Source organism: Andrographis paniculata, unplaced genomic scaffold, assembly GCF_009805555.1.
Source record: "Andrographis paniculata isolate CXL003 unplaced genomic scaffold, ASM980555v1 Contig25END, whole genome shotgun sequence".
In the NCBI taxonomy this organism is placed as follows: domain Eukaryota; kingdom Viridiplantae; phylum Streptophyta; class Magnoliopsida; order Lamiales; family Acanthaceae; genus Andrographis; species Andrographis paniculata.
This window is the reverse complement of record NW_026137546.1, coordinates 741,706-760,429: the sequence shown is the minus strand read 5'-3', so window position 1 is coordinate 760,429 and position 18,724 is coordinate 741,706. Positions and strand designations below refer to the sequence as shown.

At 35.9% G+C, this 18,724-nt stretch overlaps 3 protein-coding genes across 4 annotated transcripts; 2 read left to right on the top strand and 1 right to left on the bottom strand.

Moving 5' to 3' along the window:
• Positions 1–1,577: 1,577 nt before the first annotated feature.
• Positions 1,578–2,251, bottom strand: LOC127245778 (em-like protein GEA6). The gene is made up of 2 exons (XM_051266812.1): positions 2,049–2,251; positions 1,578–1,923 (listed from the first exon to the last, which is right to left on the bottom strand). Exons 1-2 carry the CDS (start codon positions 2,161–2,163, stop codon positions 1,790–1,792), a joined length of 249 nt encoding a protein of 82 aa, XP_051122769.1. The 5' UTR covers positions 2,164–2,251; the 3' UTR covers positions 1,578–1,789.
• A 2,531-nt stretch (positions 2,252–4,782) lies between these two features.
• Positions 4,783–15,387, top strand: LOC127245791 (clathrin heavy chain 1). Of its 2 annotated transcripts, none has more exons than XM_051266832.1 (30): positions 4,783–5,056; positions 5,352–5,556; positions 6,297–6,385; positions 6,492–6,570; positions 6,680–6,807; positions 7,532–7,630; positions 7,716–7,824; positions 7,939–8,018; positions 8,111–8,338; positions 8,417–8,482; positions 8,664–8,780; positions 8,941–9,138; positions 9,250–9,366; positions 9,684–9,743; positions 9,877–9,963; positions 10,123–10,206; positions 10,265–10,399; positions 10,499–10,561; positions 10,634–10,738; positions 10,896–11,008; positions 11,112–11,364; positions 11,452–11,588; positions 11,663–11,941; positions 12,026–13,028; positions 13,117–13,602; positions 13,687–13,857; positions 13,959–14,144; positions 14,377–14,499; positions 14,597–14,707; positions 14,885–15,387. In XM_051266832.1, the coding sequence occupies exons 1-30, from the start codon at positions 5,012–5,014 to the stop codon at positions 15,041–15,043; spliced, it is 5,115 nt and encodes a 1,704-aa protein (XP_051122789.1). In that variant the 5' UTR covers positions 4,783–5,011; the 3' UTR covers positions 15,044–15,387. The 2 variants fall into 2 exon arrangements, with proteins under 2 accessions (XP_051122789.1, XP_051122790.1); XM_051266833.1 differs by having other exon boundaries at positions 6,297–6,389; positions 6,496–6,570.
• A 1,058-nt stretch (positions 15,388–16,445) lies between these two features.
• Positions 16,446–17,395, top strand: LOC127245893 (transcription factor MYB77-like). The gene has a single exon (XM_051267036.1). It carries the CDS (start codon positions 16,531–16,533, stop codon positions 17,260–17,262), a length of 732 nt encoding a protein of 243 aa, XP_051122993.1. The 5' UTR covers positions 16,446–16,530; the 3' UTR covers positions 17,263–17,395.
• The last annotated feature ends 1,329 nt before the right edge of the window (positions 17,396–18,724 follow it).

Here is an 18,724-nt window from a genome sequence, read left to right as displayed (position 1 = left end):
ACGAAAAATAAAACTTAAAACTAATTTAGACAATGAATAACAATAAATATGATAGATGAGTTATGAATTTGTTTATTCTCACAAAATTTTAATCACAAGTTCTTAATAATATTCTCTCCATCCGAAAAATTAAATCTTATTTTTTGTAAATATGCATAATATATTATTTTTCTTACAAAATAATAAGACTAAATATTTTAATAATATTTTTTACAATTCTCAATAATAAATAATAATAATAATAAAATCCTAAACACAAAAAAGTATGCACTTTTGTTTTCTTATATTTTTTAAGAAATAAAATACTCCGTCTGTCCCATTAACATTTGTTTTTTCACGTAAATTTTTTAATATTAGTATTATATTGAATTGTAGTAAAAAAGACAAAAATACCCTATTAGTATGGTGTAATATAAAAGTAACAACATTTGTGTGTAATATAATATAAGTTGAAAGGGTATTTATTATGTTAGATAGGTAATAAAAAAAGAACAAAAAATGAGCTTCAAAACATCTTCACGGAGAAAAATAAAAACCACAATGCTTAATACAAAATACAAACACATCATAACTTAAATGAAACATTTTCACTTTAAATAAGCAAAGTAAGTAACGAATATGTAAATAGATGGAAAAACAGGACAACCATGCTAAAGAATTTTAAAAAACTTATTATATAGATTCCATACTCTTCGGTTCATAGACAACAATGAAATCATTAAAACAAATTACAGAAACTTACTATATGACAGCTATAGAAGTGATTCGCCCACTAGCGGATGCGATAAAGGCTCCGGTGTGTTGATCAGCTATAGAAGTGATTCGTCCACTAGCGGATGGGATAAAGGCTCCGGTGTGTGGATCAGCTATAGAAGTGATTCGTCCACTAGCGGATGGGATAAAGACTCCATTTAGCGCATTCAAGCACTCCATATTAATTTAGAATATACTAATCGAATATCGAATATTGAAGTTTTGAACCATGAATGTCATTAGCAGCAACCAATTTTTTCAAAAAATACAATATTAATCAGGACCAACAAACTAATAATACCCTAAATCAGATCACTTCACACATCCGTATAAGCCATCATTTAGATCTTTAAAGATAGAGATTTAAGAAGTTGTCGCCGTCGTGGAAGTCAAAGAAAAATGGGCAAAATTTTTCATCAATTGACCAAACTGTGCGTCGCCGTGGTTGAGGAAAAGGAAACGTGTAGGGTCTTAATTTTTTACTAACTAGCAGTACTTCATAACTATTTCTTTTTGTACAAAAAATATCTCATTAACCAATATTGTAGATTTGCACCCTGTCCACTAATCTTTTTGTGATATCCATTCATCTTGTTTGTTTGTTGTCTTGTCAAAACAACGAACAAACAAATTGTGTCATGAAATAGATCATTTTATTAGAAAATGTGTTAATAAAACTAAGACTACTGGACTCAATGTTTTCTCTTAACTATAATATATATATATATATATTGTGGGACTTGGAACTTGAAACTCACATTCAAGATAAAATTAAAAGGAAAACAAAAAAAAATCAAAAAAAAAAGAAAAAAAAAAAAAGAAAAAGAAAGAAAACACTCGACAGTCATGTATACACAGAGATATCATCGTCTCAACTAAAGCCAACACAAAACCGCCATGGAAGACACACCTCAGATCTCACACTCAGACCAGACGACGTCGTTTTTATTGAAACCTAACTACATACACATCACCATGATATCTTCATATCATATCCTCCATTACAGACACTCCTTCAAACTTGAAGGATATATATTCACCCAGTCCTGAACTTCGATTCGTCCACCTCCGCCGCACCCTCGCCGGAGCTCAGTCCTCCCTTCCGCCCCATCTCCTGGTACCCCTCCGTCCCCAGCTGCTCCTTCCTCGTCTGCCCTCCCCTGCTCCTCCCTTTCCAATCCCAATCAATTAATTGAATTAAATCACTCCGATCCGCCGCACTAATCGTTACTTCAATTCGCCAATTCATTTCACAAATTGATTAATAGAAAACCTTACTAATTTCTCGTGCGTACCTTCGGCGAGGTGCTCCTGCGCTTCGAGGCTTTTGCCGCCGGTGCCGCCGGGAACCACCGTCTCCCCTTGCTTCGCCCTGGCGTCCATCTCCTTCCTCTCTTGCTGCGCAGCCATAATTCCTCCCGAACTCTCCGCAACTGTGTCTTTCGCGGATTGAATTGATTCGATTCGATGTTAGGGTTTGTCGCTGATCGACTGAGGAGTTGCAGTACATATATACAGTGAACTCTAGCTAGGATTCATTGGAATCTGGATAATGACTTACGGAATGACACGTGTGACACGAGCCGGAAATGAATGACACGTGTCCAGCGGTTGCTGATTCATGCTTTCTCGTCTGCTAGTCTAAATTCTAAATGTTTCCTAGAACGACGTCGTTTGAGTTGAGTTGTAGGCGTAGCTACGGCACTGTTTGAAGTAATATAACCGGAAAAAACGTATCATTATTAATTTATCCTTTATAAAGATAAACTTAATTTTTCATTTTTTATTGTATTATTTAAATGTATATTAATAGTCTTGTAAATATATGTGCAAAAATAAAAACGAATAGATACATATTAAAATGAGTGAGCCGTGTGTTTTTTTTTTGATTGATTTAAAAATATATATATATTTGAATTTAGTATTAAAATAATGTCTCTAGATATTTTGTAAAAAAATATATATTTAATTTTTTTTTTCAGAATTCAAATAATAAAAAATAAATTTGAGGGAAACAAACTTAATATTTTGTATTGTGTGTTTTATGTGTTCTCTTTCTTCCCACAATCATTTTGTTATTTATTGGCCTTCAAATGATTGATCCCTATTGATTTGTCGTTGGGCTGGACTTGTTACCTTTAGATGCCCACCTCTTGGATTGGATTTGGGCCAAACTTAACACATGTACTTTTGATATAAAAATTTTAAAATAAATTTATAAATAAACATGAAACTACAAGTTTAAATAATTAAATACTATTTTTTCCGTTTCAAAATTATAGTTTTGTTATATTGGTAAAAAGTATAGATAAAAATAATAGATAAAAGTATAGATAAAAGATATTTTTGTCCTTGTGAGTTATTAGTGTAAAATGTAGTGACAATTGTGTAATAATAATGAAAAAGTAAGAATAATTTTATAATGATATAGTTATTTATGAAAATAAGACTATTGTTTTGGGACGAACAAAAATAGTAAATAAGACCATTGTATTTGGACGGAGGAAGTATAATAAATCAAAAGTGTATATTTTTTTTAGGGTGTGTTTGTAGGAGATATAGATTTTGAGTTGGAATTTAAATAATAAAAATTTTCAATTAAAATATTTGAAATGAGACAAAAAGAGTATTATCGATATAATTTTCTGTACCAAAGATAAAAAAAAAATACTCTAACTATTTTTTTAGAGAGTTTTGGAGTATTGAAAATTTGAAAAAAATAAAAAATTAATATTTGATTTAATGTTTTATAAGATAAAAAATATATTTGATGTGATATTTTTTTAAAAAGAAATAGTGCCAATGAGTGGAAGTTTCATTGTAGAAACGAAATCTAAAATATTGACAAAAAAACATAAACCAAACAATAAACAACAAAACATATTTGCATGTGTTTCTTTTAACAAAAATTACATACTACCTCAGTCCAGTCCAATAAGAATGATTATATTTGCATAATGTGTGTTTTTCTTATAAGTTATTTAAAAATATTAGTAATATATTACATATATTTATTATTTTTATATTTTATTTGGCATAATTTTTTATATTTCAGATAAAAAGAAACATACATTCAAATTATCTCACAAAACAAATGAATTATATTAGTGGTATCAATTTGTGTTTTCGGGTAGTATTCGTGCCGGGTTGAGTCATTAGATAATAAAAAAAACTGTCAACTCGAAACCGATCCAACCTGAATTTTTTTTGACCTAAAACCATAGATCCCACGACACGAATTCGTTCATGTAAGATTTATGTTGACCTGAATTAGTCTCAGGTTATTCGAAATCCGAAAAAACTCAATACGAACTTGAGACAAAACAGACTCGAAAATTAAAAAAAAATTTAAATTAACTTAAAACGAATTCATTTTAATTTTTATATTATTTTATATTTAAAATAATATAAATATTACTCGATCCGTCCCGCGTAATCCTATTTTTATTTTCTTTCTATTCCATATAGTTTGTCATTTGTTTTGTTTTTTTTTTTAAATATGATTATAAATTTTAATCATATTTTAAATTTAAATTTTATAATTTTTTTAATTAATTGAACTATTTATCATTTTAATCTTAATTTATAATTATTTTTATTATAATTATTAGTTAATTATATTTTACTTAATAAGTCCACTTACACAGAGGGAGTATAAATTAAAATAACAATAACAAATAATTTCAGGTCAACCCGAAATATGACACAATTTTTTTTTTTGTTTCGGATTCGAATTGATCCAATTTTTTACAAATTCAAAATACCAAAATTCGAACCTAAAAGATTCATGTCGGACCGATTTGATTTTTCGGGTCGGGTTTAATTTTGAGATACTGTATTAGTCTTGTCGACGCTAATCTTAAGCATTGTATCTAACTGTAGGAATGCCAACCGCAGACGATTAGCAAGCGGCGTCGCTCGTCTCGTCCGTCGATCGGATCTCTCCCTCTTTTAATTTTCTTCTGTCTCAATTTTTAAAAGAAAAAAAAGAATAAAAATAGAAATATCTGGTCATATAAAAGCACGCCATCGCAGCTCACTTCATTTCCTTTGAATAGACGAAGGAGAAGACCTCCGCTTTCCCTCTCTCTAGATCTCTCTCTGCGCTCCTCTCTCCTTCTCCGAGGGATTGAGGGTTTCTCTTTGTTGCTCCAGATCTCGAACTTCCTGCCGACGCGTTCCCTTGTTGCCTCTCGATTAATCGATCCTTTTTTCAGATCCGGAGCGCTGATCTCGAACTATTGGTTGATTCGCCGCCATGGCTGCCGCAAACGCTCCGATCACCATGAAGGAAGCCCTAACGGTACCCTCAATTTTGTCGCTTACTGCTTTTGCTGTATATTTGGTTGTCGTCAACTAGGTTTCTGTCGTTTGTCGACTGTGATATTGCTTGTTTAAGTTGGTTAGCTTTTTTGGTTAATTGATGCTTGATTTGATGTATTGGTAGAGTTTTAAGGTGAGGGAAATGGTGTCTTTTTGCTGGTTGAGTTGTTTATGCTTAGTTTGGTGTTTAGATCTGCTAATTTTGATTCGCGGATGCTGTACTTTGTGATGGCGGTAGCATTGAATTCTGAACGTTTTTGATGCCATGATTGCAGTTGACTAGCTTAGGGATCAATCAGCAGTTCATTACCTTCACCAATGTTACCATGGAATCGGAGAAGTACATTTGCGTCCGTGAAACAGCACCTCAGAATAGTGTGGTCATTATTGATATGACCATGCCGAATCAGCCGTTAAGGCGGCCAATTACTGCTGATTCTGCACTTATGAATCCGAATTCTCGAATCTTGGCTCTAAAAGGTGATCTTATCTAAGAATTACTATTAGATTGATTGGATGCATTTTAATTCCATATATATATTTACCAAATTTTAGTTTGTTTATAAAATAGCTCACTGATATCTATTATCAGATCATTAGTCAAAGTATGTTCATGCAATAGATCAACTGTTGGCCATTCGCCTCAAGGTTTTCCCTAAAAGGTTTTCAGTGGAAAAAGTAAAATCTTGAGGAAAATTTGTAAATATATGATGAAAGGTAGATGTTTAACGTACTGATATGGCCATTGAACAAATGATTCAATTCACAGTTATGGTGTATGCTTTCTGCAAGTTGTTATTTATTTGCTTAAATATCTATCCTTATTACGAACATATTTGTAGAGAAAGGATAAATCTAACAATATTTGATTGAGGAACATTAGCTGGTTCAATCAGAACATGCCTTGGCTGCATGTGTTATAAGTAAGTTGAGAATCTCATTTGATTCTGAAATGATGTGAAATTAATATTTAATTTGTAGGCCTTAAAACTCTTATCTCTCTGTACTTGCGCATAATAATTCTATGTTGAGAAATATCAGCAATCACCTCGCCATCTGCCTAAAACATGTTTTGTTGATATCTCTACTTCCTTGTGGTTGCTAATAATTGATAGCAAGTAATAAATTTTGCTTGTTCAAAATAATGCAGTTAATCAAAATTGCAGTTTTGTTTCTTTAATTTTAACTGCGAGACTGAAAATAATTGTTCCTTGATGAAGCTCAACTTCCTGGAACCACTCAAGATCATTTGCAAATATTTAACATTGAAGCGAAAGCAAAGATAAAGTCACATCAGATGCCTGAGCAGGCAAGTTCATAATACATCTAGAAGCTTAGATGCCTCGAATGGTATATTGATTTTTGTTGATGCCGCATCATAAAGCTCGACTCTGGATAATTTTATTGTTGGACAGGTAGTATTTTGGAAGTGGATTACCCCCAAAATGCTGGGTTTAGTCACGCAATCCTCAGTGTATCACTGGTCAATTGAAGGTGAGATGCCATTATTTAGGTCTTTTGAAATACAACTTACGGATGATCCATTTTCTGTTCATTTTTGCTATTTGTTTCTTCTTGAGATCACTTTCTTCTTACTTGACAGGCGAATCTGAACCTGTGAAAATGTTCGATAGAACTGCCAATTTAGCCAACAACCAAATAATCAATTATAAATGTGATCCTTCTGAGAAGTGGTTGGTTCTGATTGGGATTGCTCCTGGTTCACCTGAGGTGTGTGATTACCAACTTTTAATCAGCTTCTGCCTTTTTAAATTGCATCATTAAATATTTTAGAAATAAGGATAGTGAAATAGTTGTGTGAATAACCATTTTTGTCATCTAGAGATGGTATCTGGTAGTTCTGTTGTATATTGTGGAAACACTTTATCATCTACCCTAGTAGGTTTTACTATAATTAGATAAAGCAAGATAATCTGTACCCAATGCTTCATTTTGTATTGGAATAATGACATTATGTTCTGGGCTTGTGAGGGTTTCTCATTTGGGGTTTTTGCTTGCATCTTACACTACGGTTCTGAGTGACTAACTGGCTATTAGATATGGGCAACTGGGTTGTGTTTATAATTACCACCCATTATTATTATTAGTTTTAAGGTGTTGATAATTGTCATCGATGATTTTTCTTTTTTTTTTTAAAATGGTGGTGTGGTAGCTTGGTGCACATTGTTTTTCCTTTATATGGTGATAATTTTGAAGGATTTCCCGAGAAATTTTGCTAGCAATTATATGTGAGAATTGAATAATTCAACTTTTTTTTTCTAGTCATTGCGTTTTCCGGGCACTACTTTAATCTCATTAGATTATCTTAAGAATCCTTTTCTCTTGTGGATATGCAGGATGTGATTTGTATATTCATATTTTACTTAGATTAGGATTTATAGCTTTATGATTGACCTTGACAATGATTGTAATGTGGCATTATTTTCTTCATCAGCGGCCTCAACTTGTCAAAGGAAGTATGCAGCTGTTTTCTGTGGAACAGCAGCGTAGTCAAGCACTTGAAGCTCATGCTGCAGCATTTGCTACTTTTAAAGTATGCAATCCTTCCTTTACTTGTTCACTAAAATGATGTTATTGGTTTGTGCATTTTTTATGTTATATCTGTTCCTTTTGTGTAGGTTCCAGGGAATGACAAGGACTCTATCTTGATATCTTTTGCAACAAAAACTTCTAATGCTGGCCAGATAACATCTAAGTTGCATGTTATTGAGCTTGGTGCTCAGCCAGGTGTGTTATATAATTGAGGTTTGGTCATCTTTTGGATAATGTATATTTCCATTGGTTTTCATATTGTCTGACAGGTTCTGCTGTTATTATTTGTAACTCTGGCAATATTTGCAGGTAAACCTGCTTTTACTAAAAAGCAGGCAGATCTTTTCTTCCCTCCTGATTTTGCAGATGATTTTCCAGTGGCCATGCAGGTATTCCTAACTGGGTTGAGTTATTGCGCTTGATATTCGAGTCTCTGTTGCATCTATTTATAACATGCTTTCTTTTGGGTAAAATGTGTCAGATATCACATAAGTTCGGTCTTATTTATGTGATTACCAAACTTGGGCTGCTCTTTGTGTACGACCTGGAAACTGCTGCAGCTGTATATAGAAATAGGATCAGTCCTGATCCCATCTTTCTGACCTCTGAAGCTTCATCAGTTGGTGGTTTCTATGCAATTAATAGGCGTGGCCAAGTTCTACTTGCTACAATCAATGATGCGACTATTGTGCCTTTTGTCAGTGGACAAGTACGTTTAGCAGCTTTTGTTATTTAGTGAATGCCTGTTTGTTTTGTTCCCTTACACATGTTTGAATTGTTCTACCAGTTAAACAATCTGGAGCTTGCTGTCAATCTTGCCAAAAGAGGAAACCTTCCTGGTGCTGAGAATTTGGTAGGTTGATATTAGTGCTTGCTTTTATTGTCCCGCATATCCATTTAATTAATAATTTGAAAGCATGATCAACTGTATCCTGTCAACTTTTTCTCCTCATTTTAGCTTTCCCTAGTAATTTATTTTCTGTAGAGACAAGTTTGTATGGGGGAACAGAATATAACTATCTTGTACACTGCAGGTTGTCCAGCGCTTCCAAGAGTTGTTTGCTCAGACCAAGTATAAGGAGGCTGCGGAGCTTGCGGCTGAATCTCCTCAGGGCATCCTCCGGACTCCTGAAACTGTTACAAAATTTCAGGTGCCTATTTCCTTGCAATGTAGATACTATCTATGGCACTGAAGATTTGGTATAGGAAACACAAGTTTCTCAGGATGCCACTTTGAATTTGGCAATGCACAACATGCAATGTATTTAGTAAGGTAGTTTTATGTTGATCACATTCTATTCATATATACAGAGTGTTCCTGTTCAAGCTGGGCAGACTCCTCCGTTGTTGCAGTACTTTGGAACATTGTTAACTAAGGGAAAGCTTAATGCATTTGAGTCGTTGGAGTTGTCTCGTCTCGTTGTCAACCAGAACAAGAAGAATTTGTTGGAGAACTGGTTAGCTGAAGACAAACTGGAATGCAGTGAGGAACTTGGTGACCTTGTGAAGGTTAGCTTTTCAATATAAGTTTGAAATAATAAATCTTTTCTTTTTCTTTATCAGTTCATTAGTCCAAAATTTTGCTTGTAATTGCATAACACATGTTTCCTTATGTCGTAGACTGTTGACAATGATCTTGCACTGAAAATATATATTAAAGCTAGAGCTACACCCAAAGTTGTTGCAGCCTTTGCCGAGCGTCGGGAGTTCGACAAGATCTTAATATACTCAAAGCAGGTCATTTTTCCCCTCACCATTTTGCTTAGGAGAATTTGAAGTGTGTTTGAATTTGTTTTGTGGTGCCTTGAAGTTTTGGATTTTAATTTTATTCAATGAAAAGTAGGTTTTTAGATGCGAGTCTTTGAATGGAAAGTAATTATTTGATTTAGTGTTTTTATTAGGAAAAGATATTTCACAGTAAATAGCCTAGTGCGAAATGGTAATGGAAAAACAAACACACTAAGCTTGTTTATGAGAACACGACAGTTATTTTTTTATTGTTTATTTTTCCCTTGTTAGCGGTTTTACTGAAGAACTTGTTTGTGTTTAAACAGGTTGGGTATACACCAGACTATCTGTTCCTTTTGCAAACTATTCTCCGATCAGATCCTCAGGTTTGTCTGGATTTCCATTAGCTGAGTTTGTTTGTTTATGATGTAAAACTCTGCTACATTTTCCCTCCTGCTACCCTCCCTCCCACTTCTTTTCCTTTCAATTATGATTTTAATGAATTTATATTTTGTGTAGGGAGCCGTCAATTTTGCCCTTATGATGTCACAAATGGAGGGAGGTTGCCCTATTGATTATAATACCATTACAGACCTTTTTCTTCAGGTTTCAGTGCCTTCCTCTTGTTTCTTTTGAATTTGAGTCCATGCATCTCTGACCCTCTCCATCTGTTGTTTCTACTTTATTTTTAAATATGTTTATTTATGTGCTTATGCATTCCAAAACTAATTTTTTAGTGCTAATCATGAATCTTGTTATTACCAGAGGAACATGATTCGTGAAGCCACAGCTTTTCTATTGGATGTTCTGAAACCAAATCTTCCAGAGCATGCCTACCTGCAAACTAAGGTTGGTGTTTTAGTTGTCATTATGTTTTCAACAATGGAATGATGACTTTCCTCTTCAGGTCCTGGAGATCAATCTTGTTACATTTCCTAATGTGGCGGATGCTATTTTAGCAAATGGTATGTTTAGTCACTATGACCGGCCGCGCATTGCACAACTCTGTGAGAAAGCAGGTCTTTATGTGCGAGCTCTTCAGGTTAGTGTCTGGAACTTTGTACCTGTGTGATTAAAGTGTACATGGAGTGCTTTTTCTTTTGGTTTTGTGTCTAAGTAAACCTCAATTTTTTGCCTGCAGCATTACTCTGAACTGCCTGACATCAAGCGTGTCATTGTGAATACTCATGCAATTGAGCCACAGGTTTGTAAATGTTGATATTATTTTCTGTCTGTTGGAATGGTTGTACTTGTACTTAAAGCATGGTAATTTTAGGCACTTGTGGAGTTCTTCGGGACGCTATCTAAGGAATGGGCTCTGGAATGTATGAAGGATCTGTTACTGGTCAATCTTAGAGGAAATCTTCAGATAATTGTCCAGGTATGTTGGAAGGCACCTCGAATGTTTCTGTGGTATTTCTCATGTTGGTTTGGTATGCTTATGATTCACATTGAAGCGTGCTTACTTTCTGCAAATATTTAATCTTATTAGAAAGTCAGTTTCCTACTCTGAATACTGATTATTAAGTTTTCTTTAGGTTGCAAAAGAATACTGTGAACAGTTGGGTGTGGAGGCGTGTATCAAGCTCTTTGAGCAGTTCAAATCATATGAAGGACTGTATTTCTTCTTGGGTTCCTATTTGAGCTCCAGGTTATCTAGTTAGGAGCAATCAGATTTATTTACTGTTGTGGGATTGCCTGTTGCATTTGTAATTCATTTTCTAATAGTTCTCCTACTTATTAACTCTTGTCAGTGAGGATCCTGATATTCACTTTAAGTACATTGAAGCTGCTGCAAAGACTGGACAAATTAAAGAGGTTGAGCGTGTAACCCGAGAATCGAACTTCTATGATCCCGAAAAAACTAAAAACTTCTTAATGGAAGCAAAACTTCCCGATGCACGGCCACTGATCAATGTGTGTGACCGCTTTGGTTTTGTCCCTGATCTCACACATTATTTGTACACCAACAACATGCTTCGCTATATTGAAGGCTATGTACAAAAGGTATGTTTTCTTTGTAGTCTGTAACTTCTTGAGTTTGGAGTCCTTTTCTGATGGCTGGAATTCATATATCATCCTTTTGTTTGATAGGTCAATCCTGGAAACGCCCCATTGGTTGTTGGTCAGCTTCTAGATGATGAGTGTCCTGAAGATTTTATCAAAGGTCTGATCCTTTCTGTCCGCTCCTTGCTTCCAGTTGAGCCTTTGGTTGAGGAGTGTGAAAAAAGGTAGCTTCTCTACTTGTAAGCTATTTATGTTTTTTCATCTGCTTTGTTAATCTTATATATGATAATGGATGCAGGAACCGACTTCGTCTGCTTACTCAGTTTTTGGAGCATCTTGTGAGTGAAGGAAGCCAAGATGTGCACGTCCACAATGCTCTGGGTAAAATTATTATAGATAGCAACAACAATCCAGAACATTTTCTCACTACCAATCCGTATTATGATTCACGGGTTGTGGGCAAGTACTGTGAGAAACGTGATCCAACCCTTGCTGTTGTTGCGTACCGGAGGGGACAATGTGATGATGAACTTATCAATGTTACAAACAAGAATTCATTGTTTAAGCTGCAAGCCAGGTCGGTACCCTGCAACTAGAATACCTGCTTTGGTAGTTTCATCTCTGGTAAGAATTGTTAAGATTATTTTTCTTTCTCTTGCAGGTATGTGGTTGAAAGAATGGATGGTGATCTGTGGGCGAAGGTACTGGATCCTGAAAATGAATTCAGAAGGTTGCTAATTGATCAAGTCGTATCTACTGCTTTGCCTGAAAGCAAAAGCCCGGAGCAAGTTTCTGCTGCTGTTAAAGCTTTCATGACAGCTGATCTTCCTCACGAACTGATTGAATTGCTTGAAAAGATTGTGCTGCAGAATTCTGCATTCAGTGGGAACTTCAATTTGCAGAACTTGCTTATATTAACCGCCATCAAGGCCGATCCTTCGAGAGTTATGGATTATGTGAATAGACTTGATAACTTTGATGGCCCTGCTGTTGGAGAAGTTGCTGTTGAAGCCCAATTGTACGAGGAAGCTTATGCTATTTTCAAGAAGTTCAACTTGAATGTTCAGGCTGTCAATGTTTTGTTAGATAACATCCGTGACATTAACCGGGCTGTAGAATTTGCCTTCCGTGTTGAGGAAGACGCTGTCTGGAGTCAGGTGGCTAAGGCTCAATTGCGGGAAGGATTAGTCAGTGATGCAATTGAATCATTCATCCGAGCTGATGATGCAACTCAATTCCTGGAAGTCATTCGAGCTGCAGAGGATGGAGAAGTGTATCACGACCTGGTGAAGTATCTGCTCATGGTTAGGGAGAAAACGAAGGAACCCAAAGTGGACAGCGAGCTCATCTATGCATATGCTAAGATTGATAGGCTGGGTGATATTGAAGAATTTATTCTCATGCCTAATGTTGCCAATCTGCCGAATGTCGGCGATCGTTTGTATGATGAAGCTCTATATGAGGCTGCCAAGATAATTTTTGCTTTTATCTCCAACTGGGGCAAATTGGCAAGCACTCTTGTGAAATTGAAGCAGTTCCAAGGAGCTGTTGATGCTGCACGGAAAGCCAACAGCGCAAAGACATGGAAGGAAGTCTGCTTCGCATGTGTCGATGCTGAGGAGTTCCGGTTGGCTCAAATTTGTGGTCTTAACATAATTGTGCAGGTATTTCACAGATTCATTCCCCAATCCTCAATAGCTTTGCTTTAAATTGATATTTTCCGCCTCTTACATAATACTGTGATTCTTGTAGGTTGATGACCTGGAAGAAGTTAGCGAGTTTTATCAAAACAGAGGATGCTTTAATGAGCTTATATCTTTAATGGAGAGTGGTTTAGGATTGGAACGTGCACACATGGGCATCTTTACCGAGCTGGGTGTCCTTTATGCGAGATATCGCCATGAGAAGCTCATGGAGCACATCAAATTGTTCTCTACTCGTCTGAATATTCCCAAGCTCATTCGGGCTTGTGATGAACAGCAACACTGGAAAGAGCTGACTTACCTGTACATTCAGTACGACGAATATGATAATGCGGCAACCACTGTCATGAATCATTCGCCGGAAGCTTGGGATCACATGCAGTTCAAAGATATCATTGTCAAGGTTGCCAATGTCGAGCTTTATTACAAAGCGGTGCACTTCTACCTGCAAGAGCACCCTGATCTCATCAATGATGTTTTGAATGTTCTCGCTCTTCGCGTGGACCATACCCGAGTTGTGGACATAATGAGAAAGGTTCGTACTTTGTCTTAATTTCCACAATATATTTTATGTGAATGTGCCCGCCCTTATTCTTACAAGACTTTATAATGATCTCAGGCTGGCCACCTACGACTTGTGAAACCATATATGGTTGCTGTTCAGAGCAACAATGTGACAGCTGTGAACGACGCTCTTAATGAAATTTATGTGGAAGAAGAAGACTATGACAGGCTACGCGAATCAATAGACTTGCACGATAACTTTGATCAGATTGGCCTCGCACAAAAGGTGGATCGAATTTTTCACTACCTTTTTTTTTATTATTATTTTTTTAATTTTTTCATGTTGAATTGATGCTTATGTATTTGCTATCTTTTGTGTCCGTGCAGATTGAGAAGCATGAGCTTCTTGAGATGAGACGTGTAGCTGCCTATATCTACAAGAAGGCAGGCAAGTGGAAGCAATCAATTGCCTTGTCGAAGAAAGACAACCTTTACAAAGATGCAATGGAAACAGCTTCACAATCCGGTGACCGTGAACTTGCTGAAGAACTACTTGTTTACTTCATTGATCAGGTAATAAGCATATATAACATTATATATATATATATATTCGGTAATCAATCGACCTGTATATATTCCGACAAAATGCTCACTGCTGTTTTGATTGATATCGTAATTCTTTGATGTTTATTTACTGTATTGCGATTATGATTGGTGATTCAGTACATTTTGGAAGTTTACATTAATTATTTCAATATTTAGTGGAAAAATTGTAAATCTAATATTAACTCATTTGTTCCTCTAGGGTAAGAAGGAATGCTTCGCATCGTGCCTCTTTGTCTGTTACGACTTAATCCGCCCAGATATTGCACTCGAACTTGCCTGGATGAACAACATGATCGACTTCGCCTTCCCATACCTGTTACAGGTGATTAATCACTATTTTTTGGAAATGTATTTAACAGTTTCATCTTCAGCTGTCGGATATTTGATGCACACTCATTTTCTTTTCACCTCTTCTGCAGTTCATCCGAGAATACACAGGCAAAGTTGATGAGTTAATTAAGGACAAGATCGAAAACATGAACGACGCTAAAGCCAAAGAAAGTGAGGAGAAGGAAGTTATGAAGCAACAGGTACCCCTCTTCGAAAACCCGTCGTTGCAACTCTCAAGTCTTAAACCCTTTCAAAATAGAAGGAAAAAAGGATAATCAATCCAATTCATCACATATTGCAAAATATTCGTTCTGATTATCTGATTTCTTTGCAACAAACCTACCTTCAACTGATTTGTTCTGTTAATTTTGGTGCAGAATATGTATGCTCAATTACTTCCTCTTGCTCTGCCTGCGCCTCCCGGCATGGGAGGCCCGGGAATGGGAGGAGGTTTTGGTGGCCCACCCCCACCTATGGCCGGGATGGGGATGCCACCAATGCCCCCATTCGGCATGCCACCTATGGGGTCCTACTAATGCGGTGTATGATTTCGTGGTTGGTGATCGAGCTAGTAAGAAACAATGCTGCATTCATACTAAATATATATATATTACTGTACACTGGTGTGTTTTTCCTTCTCACATTTGTGGAAATCGACAGGCGAAAACTTAGCTCTGCTTAGCAAAAATAATGCGGGGAATTCAATGTGTCTATGTTTGTCTATCTGTTTGTTTGTTTGTGTTAGGGTGTGGATATATTTTCGTTGTAATATTCTTTAGTAGCGGAGGCATTTTTTTGCAGCTTTAGGCGACGGAGCTGAGGTTAATTTGTGCTTTGTAAAACAAGAGGACACATTTTATACTGATTATTTTTTGTTTTTTGTTTTTGTGCTTTTGGTTTTGAATTGTGTTTGGTTGTCTTGTTGCAAGTCTTGATCCATTCATTTCTTCCTATGAGATGCTATCAATTCTAGTTCTGAAACAATATTAATGTACTATTTGCTTGTTTAGATAAGGTTTTGAAATTTTCTTTAGAATCATAAAATGTTGTGTGAAGTTTTAAAAAAAGAGTTTTTAATAGCGCTTTTTGGGTAAATGGCATTGATTTTTGTTCGCCCTTTTACTAGCTTTTTCAGTATAATAATTTGTAGTTGAGTCTTGTATTTTTTTTTGTCTATTTGTGATTGTGAGTGCTTAAAATACTCATAAGAGCAGACTAGATTGTGATTGCATGGTAAGGTAGCAGCATTTAATTGTTGAGGATGAAATTGAGAAAAAGGAGTATTGATTGATATTGGTGCGTGCATGCATGCATGCAATCAACGTGTTCAACTGTAGCATTCCAACCCGCATGGGCACCTCCCACCAAATGCTCACCTAATTCCCCCTTTTCATCTGTCATATCCATAACAATAATAATAATAATATTATTATAATAATAATAATTATTATTAGTACAATGCCGCACTGCAAGTAGTTGTATAACTGCCTGCCTGCCAGCCTGGCTGGCTGCCTCTAAAAGTGTAGTTTTGATTCTCAACCGTTTCCCTCTAAACCCATCCTTCACCTCTTCATCTATCAAACCAAATCAAATCAAATCAGTTATTTCTCCCCCACCTTACCCCCCTACATCCACTAACTAACTAACTAACTAACTGTAACAACAACAACAACAACAAACAATTCTATTCAATTCTTCTCTTTTACTATATTAATTAATTCATACTCACTCCCCCCTCCATATATATATATATATAAATAAATAATTAAATAAACTCAATGTCAATGGCAAAATTGCACTGCAGAGACACACACACACACGAAACTGACTAACCAACAATATGGTATGGAAGTGGTTTCGCCATTGTGCGCGAGCAGTTTCAGGTTCATGCCTTCCAACTCCCCCCTCCCCCCTCCCCCCTCCCCCCTCCATATATATATACATACACACTAATTCTATACATACCCCCAACCCTACAATTTCTACCATCATATATATCATAATTATAATTATATAATATATAATGGATGAGGAGGAGGAGGCTAACCGGGCCCGGCAGAGCCAGAGGATCAAAGGGTCCTGGAACCCCGAGGAAGACGCCGCCTTAATTAAGCTGGTCCAGGAGCACGGTCCCCGCAATTGGTCCCTCATCAGCACCGCCATTCCCGGCAGGTCCGGCAAGTCCTGCCGCCTCCGGTGGTGCAACCAGCTCAGCCCCGCCGTCCACCACCGTCCCTTCACTCCCGCCGAGGACGCCCTCATAATCCACGCTCACTCCCTCCACGGCAACCGCTGGGCCACCATCGCCAGGCTCCTCCCCGGCCGGACCGACAACGCCATTAAAAACCACTGGAATTCCACCCTCCGCCGCAAGCGGCGTCTAACCACCGGGGCGGAGGAGGAGGAGGAGGAGTCGGAGGGGAAGCGGCGGTGCTCCCGTGTGTCGCCGGAGCAGGGTAGTTACGGTGCGGATGAGTTTTTGGAAGAAGCGGATCAGGGGGAGTTGGGCCTACAGGGCCGTGATGGGCTTACTCTGACGCTTTTACCCCCCGGGACGGGAGAGGAGAAGATAGAGTTACCCGCCCGTGACGGTGATTATTTGACGGTGAAGGAGAAGACGGCCCCGTCCGTCGAGATTGGTGACACGTGTCTGGTCACGATCATGCACAGGATTATAGCGGAAGAGGTTCGGAGTTACTTTGACAAGTTGCGGGCTAAAGGTGGGCTTGAACCCAAGGCCCAAAATGACTCTTAACATCATAAATTAAATTGTCTGATTTTTTGTTTCTTATTAATCGTAGTAAAATGATAACAACTTAACAGAAGTGATGGATTGTTCCGTCTTAACAGGGATGGTTATGCTATGTTTAATAATAAAAAAATGTTTTCAAAAAATATTTTTATATACAATAAAAATCAATAATTCAGACATACATACATACATAACAAAATTTGTTGTAACAATTCTTTAAGTCTAACAATAAAAACAACTATACCTAATGATTCTACAACACATTAGATATAAATCAACAACATAAAGTGAAGTGTAATAAAAATGTGCCTAAACACAAGCTTATAACTTTCCATAATAATTGAAGTCTTGTAGGACTGGACTGGATTTGATGTCGAGGCAGTGTGTATGCATATCATAATATCAAAAGCAGCCATGACAAGAATGTACATTACAAGTTGCAAACTCAAAAATTTTCAGTGAGGTTAACTTTATTTACAAATTTGTGTAAGCACATGGTCATAACTTTACATGATTAATCAAGTAATTACCACTAATAATTCATTTATTTTTCACTTATTTAGCAAAATGCACAGAAAAAAAAAAGCACAATGTAAGATGATTCCATTTTGCCAGAAACTAATGTATTTATTTAGGCCTGGCCAATAAATTTCACAAAATTGGATCCATCAAAAAGCAAAAACATGTATACATCCATCTGTCATGTACCTCTAAATTCAATTTTGCTACTGATTTAATTGGATTTCAGGTAAACATTCACTTTACTGTTTACTGAACTAATTTTTAGTCCCCAAATTTCACCAAAATAGTGAATGATTTATTAGCAATATATCTATATATATATATATATATATATCACATTGAGACCTAACACTATAGTAGACTGTGCTCACTTAGCGCGCTTCTTAAAAATATTACTCTTTCGGTCATAAATCAATATATTTATTTTACCATTTTGATCGCTCGGATCAATCAATCTATTTTTCTCTCTTTAATAATTTTATTTTTTTACATATTATTACAATTTAATTTACATACAAAGTACTACTATCATTTTAGTGATATAATTGTTCATTCATCTATTCATTGTACATTTGTATGTGCATATAAAATACTAATATAAGTCAACAAAAATATCTAAAATATCATATTATTTTATGTAATACTCTCAATTATTTATTTATTTATTTATTTTTATATTTTACAATAAAAACATATAACATTATAAATGAAAACAACCATACTCATGTTTGAATAATTTTACACAAAGAAATTACAAGTAGTTTCCTTCTTAATTTTTTTCTTTTGATAATTTTATAGAATTATGGACAATATATTGAATCACTCTTATAGAATTATTTGGTGCTTTGTATTAATTTACATAATTAAAATATATAAATTACACTTACCACGAATGTTATTTTGAAAATTACAATTAAAAATTTCTCAGCCTTGACAGTACAAT

Coding starts and splice junctions, on each gene's coding strand:
- LOC127245778 (XM_051266812.1), bottom strand. CDS start 2,163: ATGGCTGCGCAGCAAGAGAGGAAGGAGATGGACGCCAGGGCGAAGCAA. Junction 1,924..2,048: donor GCAGGAGCACCTCGCCGAAG/GTACGCACGAGA, acceptor GGGATTGGAAAG/GGAGGAGCAGGGGAGGGCAG.
- LOC127245791 (XM_051266832.1), top strand. CDS start 5,012: ATGGCTGCCGCAAACGCTCCGATCACCATGAAGGAAGCCCTAACG. Junction 5,057..5,351: donor CCATGAAGGAAGCCCTAACG/GTACCCTCAATT, acceptor CCATGATTGCAG/TTGACTAGCTTAGGGATCAA. Junction 10,207..10,264: donor ATGCCTACCTGCAAACTAAG/GTTGGTGTTTTA, acceptor TTTCCTCTTCAG/GTCCTGGAGATCAATCTTGT.
- LOC127245893 (XM_051267036.1), top strand. CDS start 16,531: ATGGATGAGGAGGAGGAGGCTAACCGGGCCCGGCAGAGCCAGAGGATC.